General features: G+C 50.3%; 6 protein-coding genes across 6 annotated transcripts; 2 read left to right on the top strand and 4 right to left on the bottom strand.

Moving 5' to 3' along the window:
• Positions 1–365: 365 nt before the first annotated feature.
• On the bottom strand, positions 366–2,060 carry BCR38DRAFT_461611 (fungal-specific transcription factor domain-containing protein; the record flags this gene model as incomplete). The annotated part of the gene is made up of 1 exon (XM_040862547.1): positions 366–2,060. The coding sequence occupies one exon, from the start codon at positions 2,058–2,060 to the stop codon at positions 366–368; it is 1,695 nt and encodes a 564-aa protein (XP_040710235.1).
• A 338-nt stretch (positions 2,061–2,398) lies between these two features.
• BCR38DRAFT_115543 (uncharacterized protein) lies at positions 2,399–3,117 on the top strand. Its single transcript, XM_040853422.1, has 2 exons — positions 2,399–2,652; positions 2,707–3,117. Exons 1-2 carry the CDS (start codon positions 2,529–2,531, stop codon positions 2,934–2,936), a joined length of 354 nt encoding a protein of 117 aa, XP_040710234.1. The 5' UTR covers positions 2,399–2,528; the 3' UTR covers positions 2,937–3,117.
• A 325-nt stretch (positions 3,118–3,442) lies between these two features.
• On the bottom strand, positions 3,443–4,236 carry BCR38DRAFT_461610 (kinase-like domain-containing protein; the record flags this gene model as incomplete). Its single annotated transcript, XM_040862546.1, has 3 exons — positions 3,443–3,931; positions 4,000–4,057; positions 4,115–4,236. The coding sequence occupies 3 exons, from the start codon at positions 4,234–4,236 to the stop codon at positions 3,443–3,445; spliced, it is 669 nt and encodes a 222-aa protein (XP_040710233.1).
• A 961-nt stretch (positions 4,237–5,197) lies between these two features.
• Positions 5,198–6,786, bottom strand: BCR38DRAFT_450826 (ubiquitin-conjugating enzyme/RWD-like protein). The gene is made up of 3 exons (XM_040861412.1): positions 6,176–6,786; positions 5,990–6,128; positions 5,198–5,920 (listed from the first exon to the last, which is right to left on the bottom strand). The coding sequence occupies exons 1-3, from the start codon at positions 6,368–6,370 to the stop codon at positions 5,310–5,312; spliced, it is 945 nt and encodes a 314-aa protein (XP_040710232.1). The 5' UTR covers positions 6,371–6,786; the 3' UTR covers positions 5,198–5,309.
• Positions 6,787–7,547: 761 nt separating this feature from the next.
• Positions 7,548–7,960, top strand: BCR38DRAFT_414405 (uncharacterized protein; the record flags this gene model as incomplete). The annotated part of the gene is made up of 2 exons (XM_040858929.1): positions 7,548–7,791; positions 7,887–7,960. 2 exons carry the CDS (start codon positions 7,548–7,550, stop codon positions 7,958–7,960), a joined length of 318 nt encoding a protein of 105 aa, XP_040710231.1.
• Positions 7,961–8,582: 622 nt separating this feature from the next.
• Positions 8,583–10,391, bottom strand: BCR38DRAFT_450825 (uncharacterized protein). The gene has a single exon (XM_040861411.1). The coding sequence runs from the start codon at positions 10,349–10,351 to the stop codon at positions 8,990–8,992; it is 1,362 nt and encodes a 453-aa protein (XP_040710230.1). The 5' UTR covers positions 10,352–10,391; the 3' UTR covers positions 8,583–8,989.
• Positions 10,392–11,101: the final 710 nt, after the last annotated feature.

Below are 11,101 nucleotides of genomic sequence, written 5' to 3'. Positions count from 1 at the left end.
CGCCGCCATCATTGAGTCAGACGCTTGAGTGGTCGCCACTCAGAAGAAGCCCCATGAGGCGCTACAAGATGTATGTTATGTCCTTATCTCACAGTATTCCGCATGTTGTTTGCCGGCCTCAGGGTCAATAACCAAACCCGGGGGTTTGTCCCGGGATAGGATTGGCTTTGTGGGGAAAGATCGACGCGCATCTCTTCCCCTGGTCGGGACTAGGAAGGTCTAAGCGATAGTCATGTTCACGCCGAAGATAAACCCAATCCGAGGCCTAGACAAGCCTAGTGATTGTTTGACCATTTCCTTGCTCCTATCGCTGTCAATGCGCGTGAACCAGAACGTCGCAGGAGACTTATGGAGCCTGCAGAGGTCTAAGCCAAACTGATATTCAAGCTGTTTGGGCCGACAAAGGAACCCCAGTCATTCATGTGAGCTGACTTGGCTGTGGGGGACTCATCGATCACGGAGTCGCCTTGGAGGTGCATGTCGCGCAACGCCCACACCTTTCGAATCACAGCTCTAGTACGTGGAACATTAGACAAGGAGTGTCTAGACATGACATCCAATGCCTCTAACACAAGCCGCCGTCCATAGACAGATTCGCCAGTTTCACTGTCGCAAAACAATTCCTCATCTGCCGGCTCCAGTTCCACGGCAGCCACAAACACGGGAAAGGCGAGTCCTCCAATGGATGATCCTCGCAGCAGATGGTGGACTCCCCGTAGAATCTTAGCGACGAGCCGAGAGACTAGCGGGGTGGATGGGGAGGCGTCGTACAGTTCGCAATAGTAGAATAGAAGAGCAGACAAGCGCTTCAACTCTGCGACAGCTGCCAGATCGTCATCTTCCAGGGTTTGGATGTCCGATCTCATGGAATCGAGTTCCGACCTAAGTACTTGAGCTTGGTCTGTGAAGTCATCTGCGGAGATCCTGTCAGCTCCCCTGGCGCTGCTAAGCTCTGTGATGCGACTGAGGATGCGCACGAGCTCCGGGCTACAACCCATCCAGGAGTCAACATTGCGTTGGTGCTCATTGCTTTCCCAGTACTCGGCTCCGAACAAGGGAGCGTGGCAACAAGCTGTTCTGCTGATGACATCTTGGAAAGCGAAGAATCTCTCGGCAAAGGATGATAAGGCCTTGTTATCCACGTGCGCGCGTGGGGGCGGTAACTGCTTCCTGCGTCGGATTATGTCTTGGCTGGCCTTGAGATGAATGACCCATCGGTGGTCGCAATTGTCGACAATTTCATAAAGACAGAGAAACATCATGATGATAAGTATCTGCGGATCCCATGCGATGGGGGTTGGGACACCGCTCGAGCCTAACCTTCTCTGGAGTGAGGTAAGAACTCTTCCCTTGAGTGTCATAGCGGTTTGGGACCAGTCGTCATCTGCTATACTCCTGTGCCGGGCGGAAAATGCCATGACCGAAAGCAACACATCCTCAGGCCCGGAAGTACAGGTGCCGAATAAGGGGACAATGAGGTTGGCGAAAGGCGACGGTGAATTTTGGGAGGCACTGGTCAACGGGCAAAGTCGGAGGACGTAGTATTCCAGCAACCCGTAGTCGAATCCATCGAAGCGAATAAGGGGCGAGGGGCTTCGAAACAGCGTGTTTTGGGTTGGGACGAAAGACTGGTCAGGACCAGAAGTAACGCCATCAGAGCCCACCGTGTTGATCTCATCTCCAATATCACAAACTTCTTGGCGCTGTGAGTTAGGTTGAAAATCAGTGTACAGGGTGTGTAGGAAATGATGCGGTCCAATCCGAGGTTGCCCACACCACCCAACTGGGCTTGTCACAGGCGGAGAATGCGGCTTTGTTGATGACGAGTGCGGGTCCTTGGCCCACACGCCCTGCCGTCCAAATGCCAGCCCCCGACTCTCGAATTCGGCGTGCCATTTCAACTGAATGCCGTTGTCACAAGCCAGACCACGAAGGATGCAATTTCGACACTGGGGTTTTGCCTCGTCACATTTGATGCGACGTTTCCGACAACCCCAGCAGCCCGTCCGCGTTCTTTTGCGGACTGGCTCAGTCTGGTCCCGGCGGCTCCGACGTGGCATCTTGGGAAGAGCTGTGCATTGATGAGGAAAAGGCTCGGTGAATGACTTGGGGCGTAAGGGCAGGTGCAAACGAGAAGATACGAGGTCAGAGTTTGATACCTCGGCCCCGAAAGATGTAGAATGTTATGCTGAAACATGAGAAAGACTCCATTGCCACATGAGCACCGCGGGGTGAAGTCACGCGGACGAATTCTTGCGTCCTCACAGTCGAAAAGAACGGGGCAGGTTCCACCAAGGTAAGTGGGTTCCTGGAAGACCGAGAGATCGTGCTCCACTCTTATCGAATGGTCCAGCCCAGTTAGACCTTTTTTTGCAACCTGACTCTGTACTATCTTCGCGTTGACTGCCGAGCTGCTTTCGTCGATGAATGCATTATCTTCAGGTCGAGTGCGGTTCATTTGAAGTGCTCATCATGGAAGAATACAACACATTCTCTGCAGAGGCATATGCGCAGACATTACCATCCAGATGTCCAAGAATTTCAGTGTAGTAATGATCGGCGGAGGAACTAGGGGTTGTTCAAGCGCCCTTCATTTGGCCGATGCCCTATATCTTTTGGTAAAGATGTCCACAAGACTGTCGAGCAAGCTATGATATGGAAACCCTGCATGCCTCCAGCCTTGAACCTTCTTGACGATTAGAATAGGCTCATTTAGCGATGGCGATGATGAGGCGGTAGTTCGGGCTCTTCTGGCGCCGGCTGGAGAGGCATGGGCTAAAGAAGCCGTCTTCTCGCCATATTACCATGACACGGGCTACATCGTCGCAGGCTCGCCTCCTGAAACTAGCTGGATCGAGAGCTTCGTCAAGAGATGGAACTCCCAAACCCATTGTAGGCATCACGATACTGGAGACACCCGGAGCAGGCAGTATTAGAAGGATGGCTGGCGCTGGGGCATAAGCAGTTGAATGCTGACCTTGAAAGCAAACCACACCGCTCGGAATCAATAATCCAAAATAACGGTGAACCAATTGCCTACTAGTCCCACATGTGTATACTGAATTTTGTACGATAATACCTATTAAATTGACTATTATGGCATGCAGAAGAGAGGGGCTCAATACACTGTCATTTGTCATTTGGCTTAGACCATTAGCTAGTATGGTGTTTTGTTGATCTATGCAGTCAGAGGAACGGTGACCGGAACCAAACTCTTCCACTAATCACAACTGGCACCGAGGCATCCGGTGAATCTTGGTTGTGGGTTTTTTAGAGCATGGTTGGTAATAAACAAAGAGAGAATGGCGGAGTGGTTACTGCAAGAATACACAGATTGATATTGATATTGCAACCACGTATGTCGTAGATTGCCTTAATACGGGTAGAATTATGAAGCAGCGGACTATTTTCCATGCTTGACTTCTGGCTCGACAATAAATGTTTACGCAAACTGGAACTCGGTGGCTGATGAACTAAGTAACCAGGCCCGCAACTCGGCAAGGGCATCGAGGTCGTTTGTCTCGGATGCCACATTTACGTTCGGATCATGCCACCCATGTGTTCTCTTAGTCTTTGTCTCTCGTATCAACGCCCCTACTTGCCGGCAGCTATCAAAATCGATAATAACAGCCGTTCCGTCGTCGTCTAACATGATGTTAGATGGTGTAATATCGTTGTGCACGAGGCCGAGTGCGTGGAGGTGTCGAATACCGTTACGAATACTAGCTAGTAATAACTCTACAGCTTGATTAACGAGCAGCCGATTACTGGACAGAAAGGCGGTTTTGTTGAGATGGTGAGGGCTAACCTTCTCCGACAAAGTGCTGGTGTACCGCTTGAAACAAAGACCAGAGACTCGTCCTCGCGTGTCGCGGCAGCCGTAGTACGAGGCAACATTGGGGTGAGGATGATTTCGAATAACCTCACACGTCTGAACCTCGTGGTGGATGTGGGTTTCAAGGTTCGATGAAGCATATGCGAAGAGGTTGGGGGTTTCACGTAGCAGTGATTATACGTGGTGGAAGCCACCATCCAGTCCTTTCTTACTTCTGGGCCTCTATCTTCCGTCTCTAATTTCTGCACGTTGTACATGTGCGAGAAGTCAGGGATTTACCGGCGATTTTTCCATTTCGCAAGATATAACACCTCGGTTTTCCGGATGATTGCTGTCACGGGGTCGAATTGGATTTTGTCGCCTGTTCGGTGGAAGGACTCGTTTTTCTCGACGATATCCATCCTTTCTTGTCTGAGATGCCAGATGGCTGCAGTAACGCGAAAGGAGAGAAGGGGTTTGGGACTTTCTTGTCGTCTCTGTATTTGCTGTGTTGACACGCATTTACCTAAACTTCAGCTACGGTATGTTTGTCGTGAGGAACGTTCATTAGAGAAGGCGCCTCCGGGGTTTCACCGGATTGGGGGCGAAACCCTCACGCCAATTTGGCAGCTAGAGTTGACTCGCTATGACGCTACAACGAAACCTCGGAGGTCTAGGTATTCAATTATTGAAGAGGTACTATAAGCGGTTGCACTAGCAAGGAAAGCTGCATGGGCGGGAAGCTCCGAGGTGGCATTTCACTTATTCCCATACGGTTTCCGACTTTATATGGGCGGTAATGCTAAATTAGTGCGTTGTTACAGACAGATGAGTGTTGGACTGTGGAGAGAGGAAGCATCTATCCTAAGCACTGTATCATAGGTCGGTCACATGCTTGGGGCTTTTACATCACAGTCCTTCCATTTGCTTTATGTTGCTGCAGGTGGTAAATCACAGGAATTCGACTCTTGTTGTGAATGGGTCTTATTTCTGCTAAGCTAACTTATCGGAAAAGGTGGCTCCGGCGGTAGTTAATACGGATATTGGTATCAAGGAGCGGACCATGCCTCTCGCTCACCACCGCCACCAATACCCCGAGTATCTGTCCTATCTGTGACCGCCCAAAATGTGCTGTCTCAAGACTGGAAAACCCAAGTATGATATGTTGCTGTTGCCTCTAGAATCCTAAGACCGACGCAGTGCAGGAGCATCTCTAAAGACAGAGTTAGAAACCCATCTGACAGAGTGCAGATGCTCTTTCCCCTCTTACTGACCTTGAAGCAGGTTGATTCTGGCTTGCCAAAAAGGTCGGTGCCACTTTGTCTCTTCTTCAGTTAGAATAAGGATATCTACCGCACCATGCACAGCTGCTGGCCTTTCATTCCTGTTTTAGTATTTCCTATTGCCCTCCACTCGTAAAGTTTGCGTGGCAGCAAAATCGAGGATTTTATGTCTGGTGGGTAGGATAACGCCTCATAGCGCCCATATTCTCAAGTCAAGTTAGTGAACTACTGGTTTCTTTAGCTGTCTTTTTGGGGCTGGCGGTAACCTGAGCCTCATCAAGTGCGATCGGCTTTTCGGCGCAGCGACCAAAGTCGCCATTTGGCACACCAGCAACAGCGCCTGAGGAGCCCTTCTTGGCACGCTTGCCCTTGTGCTGTTCGGTGAAATCTGCGACATTTCCTCGTCCGGAAGCGGACTGAGGCGCATCATCTTCCTCTCTGGCCCGTTTCTCGAATGCCTTGGGTGCTCCACCTCCGCTAGCAGTGGAAATAGCGGCAGTCAAATCTTGGATCAAACTATCGTAGTCCGGATGCCTGATTGTTCTGGCTTTGCCACTCACATACGGGCAAGTGAACGCCTCCTTCTTCAGAGCGTGGGTCATGCGCTGCCGGTGCAGCTCCTCGAGCATGTTAGGCCCGTTTTCGAGAACGCACTTTTGGAGGAAAGCCTTGCCCAGCTCCTCCTTCTCATTCCGAAGATAATCTAGCAACAGGCACCTCCAGGTTGAGAACTGGACGAAGCGATTGAAAGCCGGATCGTCTGGTTGATTAGGCTCATGCTTGTACGGCTGGTTATCGAGAAGAGATCGGATTGTGATGAGGACTGTGTTAAGTTAGCAAGACCTACCTGTGATGGTTGGCTTGCATCGGGATATGGAAGATGAGGGCATACCGGTGTGACAATTCATTCCATAAGCCCAAGGTTCTCCGGGCCACGTGCCAATGATGCTGAGGCATACTTTGCCTTCGACATAGAGATTGGGGTGAATCCTCTGTCCCGAATGCTGTATGAAAGTGACCTTTGGTGGAACCTGGAATTCGGTTAGTGGAAGTTATCTGAAGCCGAGAAGCGACGTACCAGGGGATATTTCTCGGGAATCTCGAAGCGCAGTTTAACAAACTTGTGCTGGTAGAGTGTGTCCTCGGGTCCAACGACGTAAGCGTCGAATTTGGTCAGGCCGTCATCTTTGAAGTAAACAAAGTAGTCGGGGTTGGCTTTGATGAGCTCTCCATGCTCCCGAGTCATGCGCTTGGTGCGTAGTGTGGTTGCCATGGCTATCTGCGTTGTGGGTGATCTACCGTAACTGGAAGATAATGGGATCGTAGAGAGTAAAGGAATTACTGACTCAAACTAATGATGGTGAGACCGCAGAGGGGAAACAATTCACCGTAAACTGACGATGATGCGATCCCCTGTATTGCTACCGGAAATGTCGGCGATGGGATCAAAATGCTCCACAGAGGAACGGCGAAATGGAGTCCTTGAAAGCGTCTAGTGGCCTCAACTCAAGCAATGATTTTCCTCAGGTTGCCTGGTTGCCTGTGATATTCCAAGAACGGGGGTAGCTTGGCGACTTGGACAGTAGACGTTCGCGGCGTCACAAGGTAAGAACGGAGATTGACAGGACAACAGCGCCGATGAGCTTGGGCCAAGACAGTTCCGCTGTGGCTTCAAGTGGCTGGTTGTGGTTATTGGAGGATGGAATGATCAATCCGAGTTTTAGTGAATTCACATGAGGCGCCCATAACAGTTAGCAGACCCTAATCCTAGCCCGAGCTTCAAGCAGGTATGTATGTACCGGGATTGGAAAAGAGACGCAAAGCAAAATACGGCGGTATGATCTTTCTCCCTTCCCTGCTCACATGTATCCATGGATCCAGGACCTTATTGACCAAAGCAAATAGGCTTTGCAAAAATATCTCCGAGACATTGTGACATAGCTAGAGAACCGACATCCAATCCACCACATCTCACGGGGTAAGTGATCTCTGATCCGGTTAATCATCTTCTAAAACCCTAGAAATTCAGAGTCGGCATATAATTGATCAACCTTACAGCTAACGAGAACGGGAATTTGATGCCTATACTTGCGAATAGTCGTTGCAGTGAAGACTATTTGTGAAAGATACATACTGATCATCTGGTTTTGAGACGAAGGTTCATGTCATGATCTGAACAAATCCAATCTTCCGGCTTCAGGCGACTCATCTGATCTTGTGATGATCTCCCGCGCGGAAGGAACAGAACGTCAGTTGGCACATGCCAAAAGATCGAACGGACCTCCGCAAACTCAACCCGCCAAGCCAATGTGCAGATAGAGGTATAAGACAACCACCGACGCGAGCCCACTTGCAGGGAGACAATCAACAAGACAATCAACTCTGTCTCCCAGAACGACTCACGCCCATTTCTGACTTTCTTTCATTCGAAATTTCTGCCCAGGACAGCCATGGGCCAACCCAAAGTCGAACTCAAAAAGGTCGAGAAGGTCGAATGCGAAAAGGTAGAAAAGAAAATTGACGGCTCTCACGACAAGGATGCCCGAATATTAGTAGTGATCAACAACGAGGTGAAGCATAAGAAGTGCAAATGCGAGAAATACCGGTGCAGACATCACCACCACCACCATCACCAACACCTTAACCAGGACTATCGACATCACACCGAGGAAGTGTGGCGTGAGACGTTTCGTGGTATGTTGTTTGCGCCTTGCCCCTAGATTACACGAAGCGACATTGGTAGGCCATTCTAACCAAATGTGTCTAGATACGAGGCACCGATGTCATAGGTGCGGGTGCACAATTGGTGCGTTTGGGAGTAACTGTGCTTGTTGTCGGTGTTATACGTGCAATTATTGTGTGAGAAGGTGGCGGAGGACGGTCGACGTAGGAACTGACTGTCGGTCGAGGAGAGTAGAACGGTACTTTTAGATCACCCATGAGAGATCCTATTACTCTGATCATGGTACAAGGGCCATTTGCCTGGGGACGATTCTTAACACACAAGTTGATGTTTATTTAATGGCCTCCTTGTCTTTATGGAAGTATTCTCAAGTTCAACAGGTTGCCCATATCGCCTCGGTCTCTTTCGAACCTGGCATAGGGTTCCTGTGCGTACGAATGCTTTTGCGCACCAACTGTTGAATATATATTGACGCCAAGATGCCATCCCAGTTACCCATACGATGTGGCAACGTGTTCGATGCCCTTATAAACGAGAGGCACAGGGAGAGGTCTGCTGCATCCTGGAAAATGTGGATCCAATGTTGGTCCGCAAAGATTGTGTTACTAGGAATTGCTCGATGCTCCCTTTTGTGGAGCCAACACCAAGCCAAGACATGCTATATTGAGAATGCCGGGCGTCCTTATAAAGCCTGTCAACAATGAACGGTTGAACCTTCTTCTACTCTGTCACGCATTAAATGTCTCTCAGAGTCGAAATAGCTAGGGATGGCAAGTTGGTGGGAATTAATACAAAGCATCTGCTTGATAAATCCGTCCGCAAACACCATTTACGGATCTGATCAGGGAGCTCAGGTCTAGTAGATATCTCCTCGAGAAAACGACATTGTATTGTGCAAAGGATGTCACGAGTGGCGCAGGCGAGAGCGCTATCTTTCCGCACACCCCTGTATCCAGTGAGTGGAAGGTGGCTAGACACATGCCCCATGTGAACTGCTGCCTACTAGCCTTTCCGTCCATAAATCCACATCACCTCCTCTAATATTAGTACTAAACACAGCCTCCAAAACCTCCCTCCTTTTTCATCGCCTCCTCATCCATGTTCTCATAACCACTCCTACAAACCACATATCAAATCCATAACATGAATCCCTCTCATCTCCCGTAGGAACTTTCCCTCGTCACATTCGTATCCGCCTGCGTACAGCTGTCAAGTCTGAGTCTCATCGACCGGAAGACCCCAAACCTGGATCCTTTCCAAGAACTGAGGATTCAGCTGCGGGTTATGCAACTGACTGACGGTGCTCATACAAGCAGCTGCAGGATCACCACTCCCTACCATATTCCCAATCCAGTACTCATTTCCAGGATATGAGTTCCCATCCCAAGCATAGCTCAGCACAAGCAGCTGTCCCTCCCTGGCCCCCGTGAGCTTCTCAGCAGGATTGCGCTTGGAAAAGATAATGTCGATACCAAACTTCTGACCCGTTCTTTTTATCAATCTCTCTTGGTCGGGCGGAGCGTTGATGTACGCGAACTCCATTGTGCTAATGCAGGGCAGGGCTGGACCTAGCATGTCCAGGGCATCGGCGAAAGCCTCAACATAATGCTTCGTCTGCGCGGAGTTGACCTTCCATACCCCTAGGCCAAGCCCCACGACGTAGATATATGCCTTCTTGTCAGCCGTGTTGGCTCGGTCGTTCGCTTCGCATAGCAAGATCTCGGCAGGGATGCGCATCCGGGACTTATACATGTCGAAGTCGAATGGCACGTTTTTCTTCGGACAGCCGAAGAAGTCCTGGAAAACTTTGCTGAGCAGGGGATGCTGCTTGGGCGATGCGACAGTTGGGAGACAATGCACACTGTCCATGCGATCCTTCCTCTCGAATCGAGCGCCGACCAGACCGATTATGACACCTCTCGGCTCGAAAGTCCCCGAATCACCGGGGACTCCCTTGTTGTAGCGGTTGCCGTCATTGATGAAGTAACTTGGACTACTGACGCCAATCAAGCTACCGAGCATAATCTCGTCGTAGCTGAGGTACTCCATGAGGGAGAGGTACTTGTTCCCGTTTTCCGCCTCCGTGCCGACGCTACCCCATTCCCTCGTAGGCGATTCGATACTCTTGCCGTTACGCAGAACGGTGAAATCGCCGGCGCCCATGAAAACTAGAGGCCGCTTCTCGATCAATCGGGCGACTTGCTGCTGCCATGTCCAGGAGGTAGTGTACAGGGCCTTTTCATAACTGCTGCCGTGCTCGCGTTTGTGGGCCAGGAAAGCTTCCACTAAGGCTAGAAAACGACGGTGCACTATGATGCGAGTTTGCTGTGCATCCTGCGGCGCTAGTTCATGAGCGAATTTGGGCTGAAGAACGCTGTTTGTTTGGATTGGAGCCAGCTCCTGGAAGAACTGGATGGTGTCTTTCAGGTTGTTTTCCATTTTTGTTTCGGGAGTCGCAGTAGTATCTTGGTTGGGTGGTGCTTTCATGTTTTGTCGGTACAGTAAGCTTAGAAGTGAAGTCTGAATTACCACCGAGGGCTTGGCGCTAGGCAGCAAAGCCGCCGGAGACATTGTGTTCAAACGAGCTCCGTAAATATAGCTATTTTTCCCGAATACCTATGTTTTAATGAGCAATCTATTCCCCCTTTGCTATACTCGAATAGGAAGGCACAATTGATGAAAGCTTGGCCCGCACGGGGCACCTGTGGCTTAATGGGCGGTGCAGGCCTCGACTAGCAATTACGCTAGTAGGAGCGTTCTGTTCGCGTCCTAGAGGCCTATACCGCCGTAGGGGCCACAGATGGGTCCCTTGGCACTCTTTTTATTAAGAGGGAAGCTATTACAGAAGTATATACATAATCGGGGTTGTGGTGGGAGGGGAAGCTGTTGCGGGAGGAGCCTTTTCCGTACCTCTGGAGGCGACAACGTTGTCGACGATATTGTTATGGGAAGTCGCGGGTGACGAGCCCAGATGATCGGGAATTCGTCTCGGGGCAATAACGGCCCGAGGGTGTGGCTCCTCCCGCAATGGGTCCCAATAGAACTAACTATTTATCTTTGCCTACGCATGCTCAACTTAACAAGTGCAACACGACTATGTAACCTTGAGCTTTTGGCAACGTGTTGATCCATCTAGCAGAAGGAGATGTCGGACCTTCAAGGCTACTCCGTCAAGACTGCTAAGTCAAAGGAGAAACGTAAAGCCGCAAACCGTACGAAGTATGGGTCAATATGACCTCTACCCATTGAACCACACAAGTCCTGGCTGTGGGGCAGGCATCAGTCATTTCTACCTATATAAGGCCCCTATGGCCGCCCTTC

Source organism: Pseudomassariella vexata (assembly GCF_002105095.1).
Source record: "Pseudomassariella vexata strain CBS 129021 chromosome Unknown BCR38scaffold_22, whole genome shotgun sequence".
NCBI lineage: Eukaryota > Fungi > Ascomycota > Sordariomycetes > Amphisphaeriales > Pseudomassariaceae > Pseudomassariella > Pseudomassariella vexata.
This window is presented reverse-complemented; position numbering and strand designations above follow the sequence as displayed.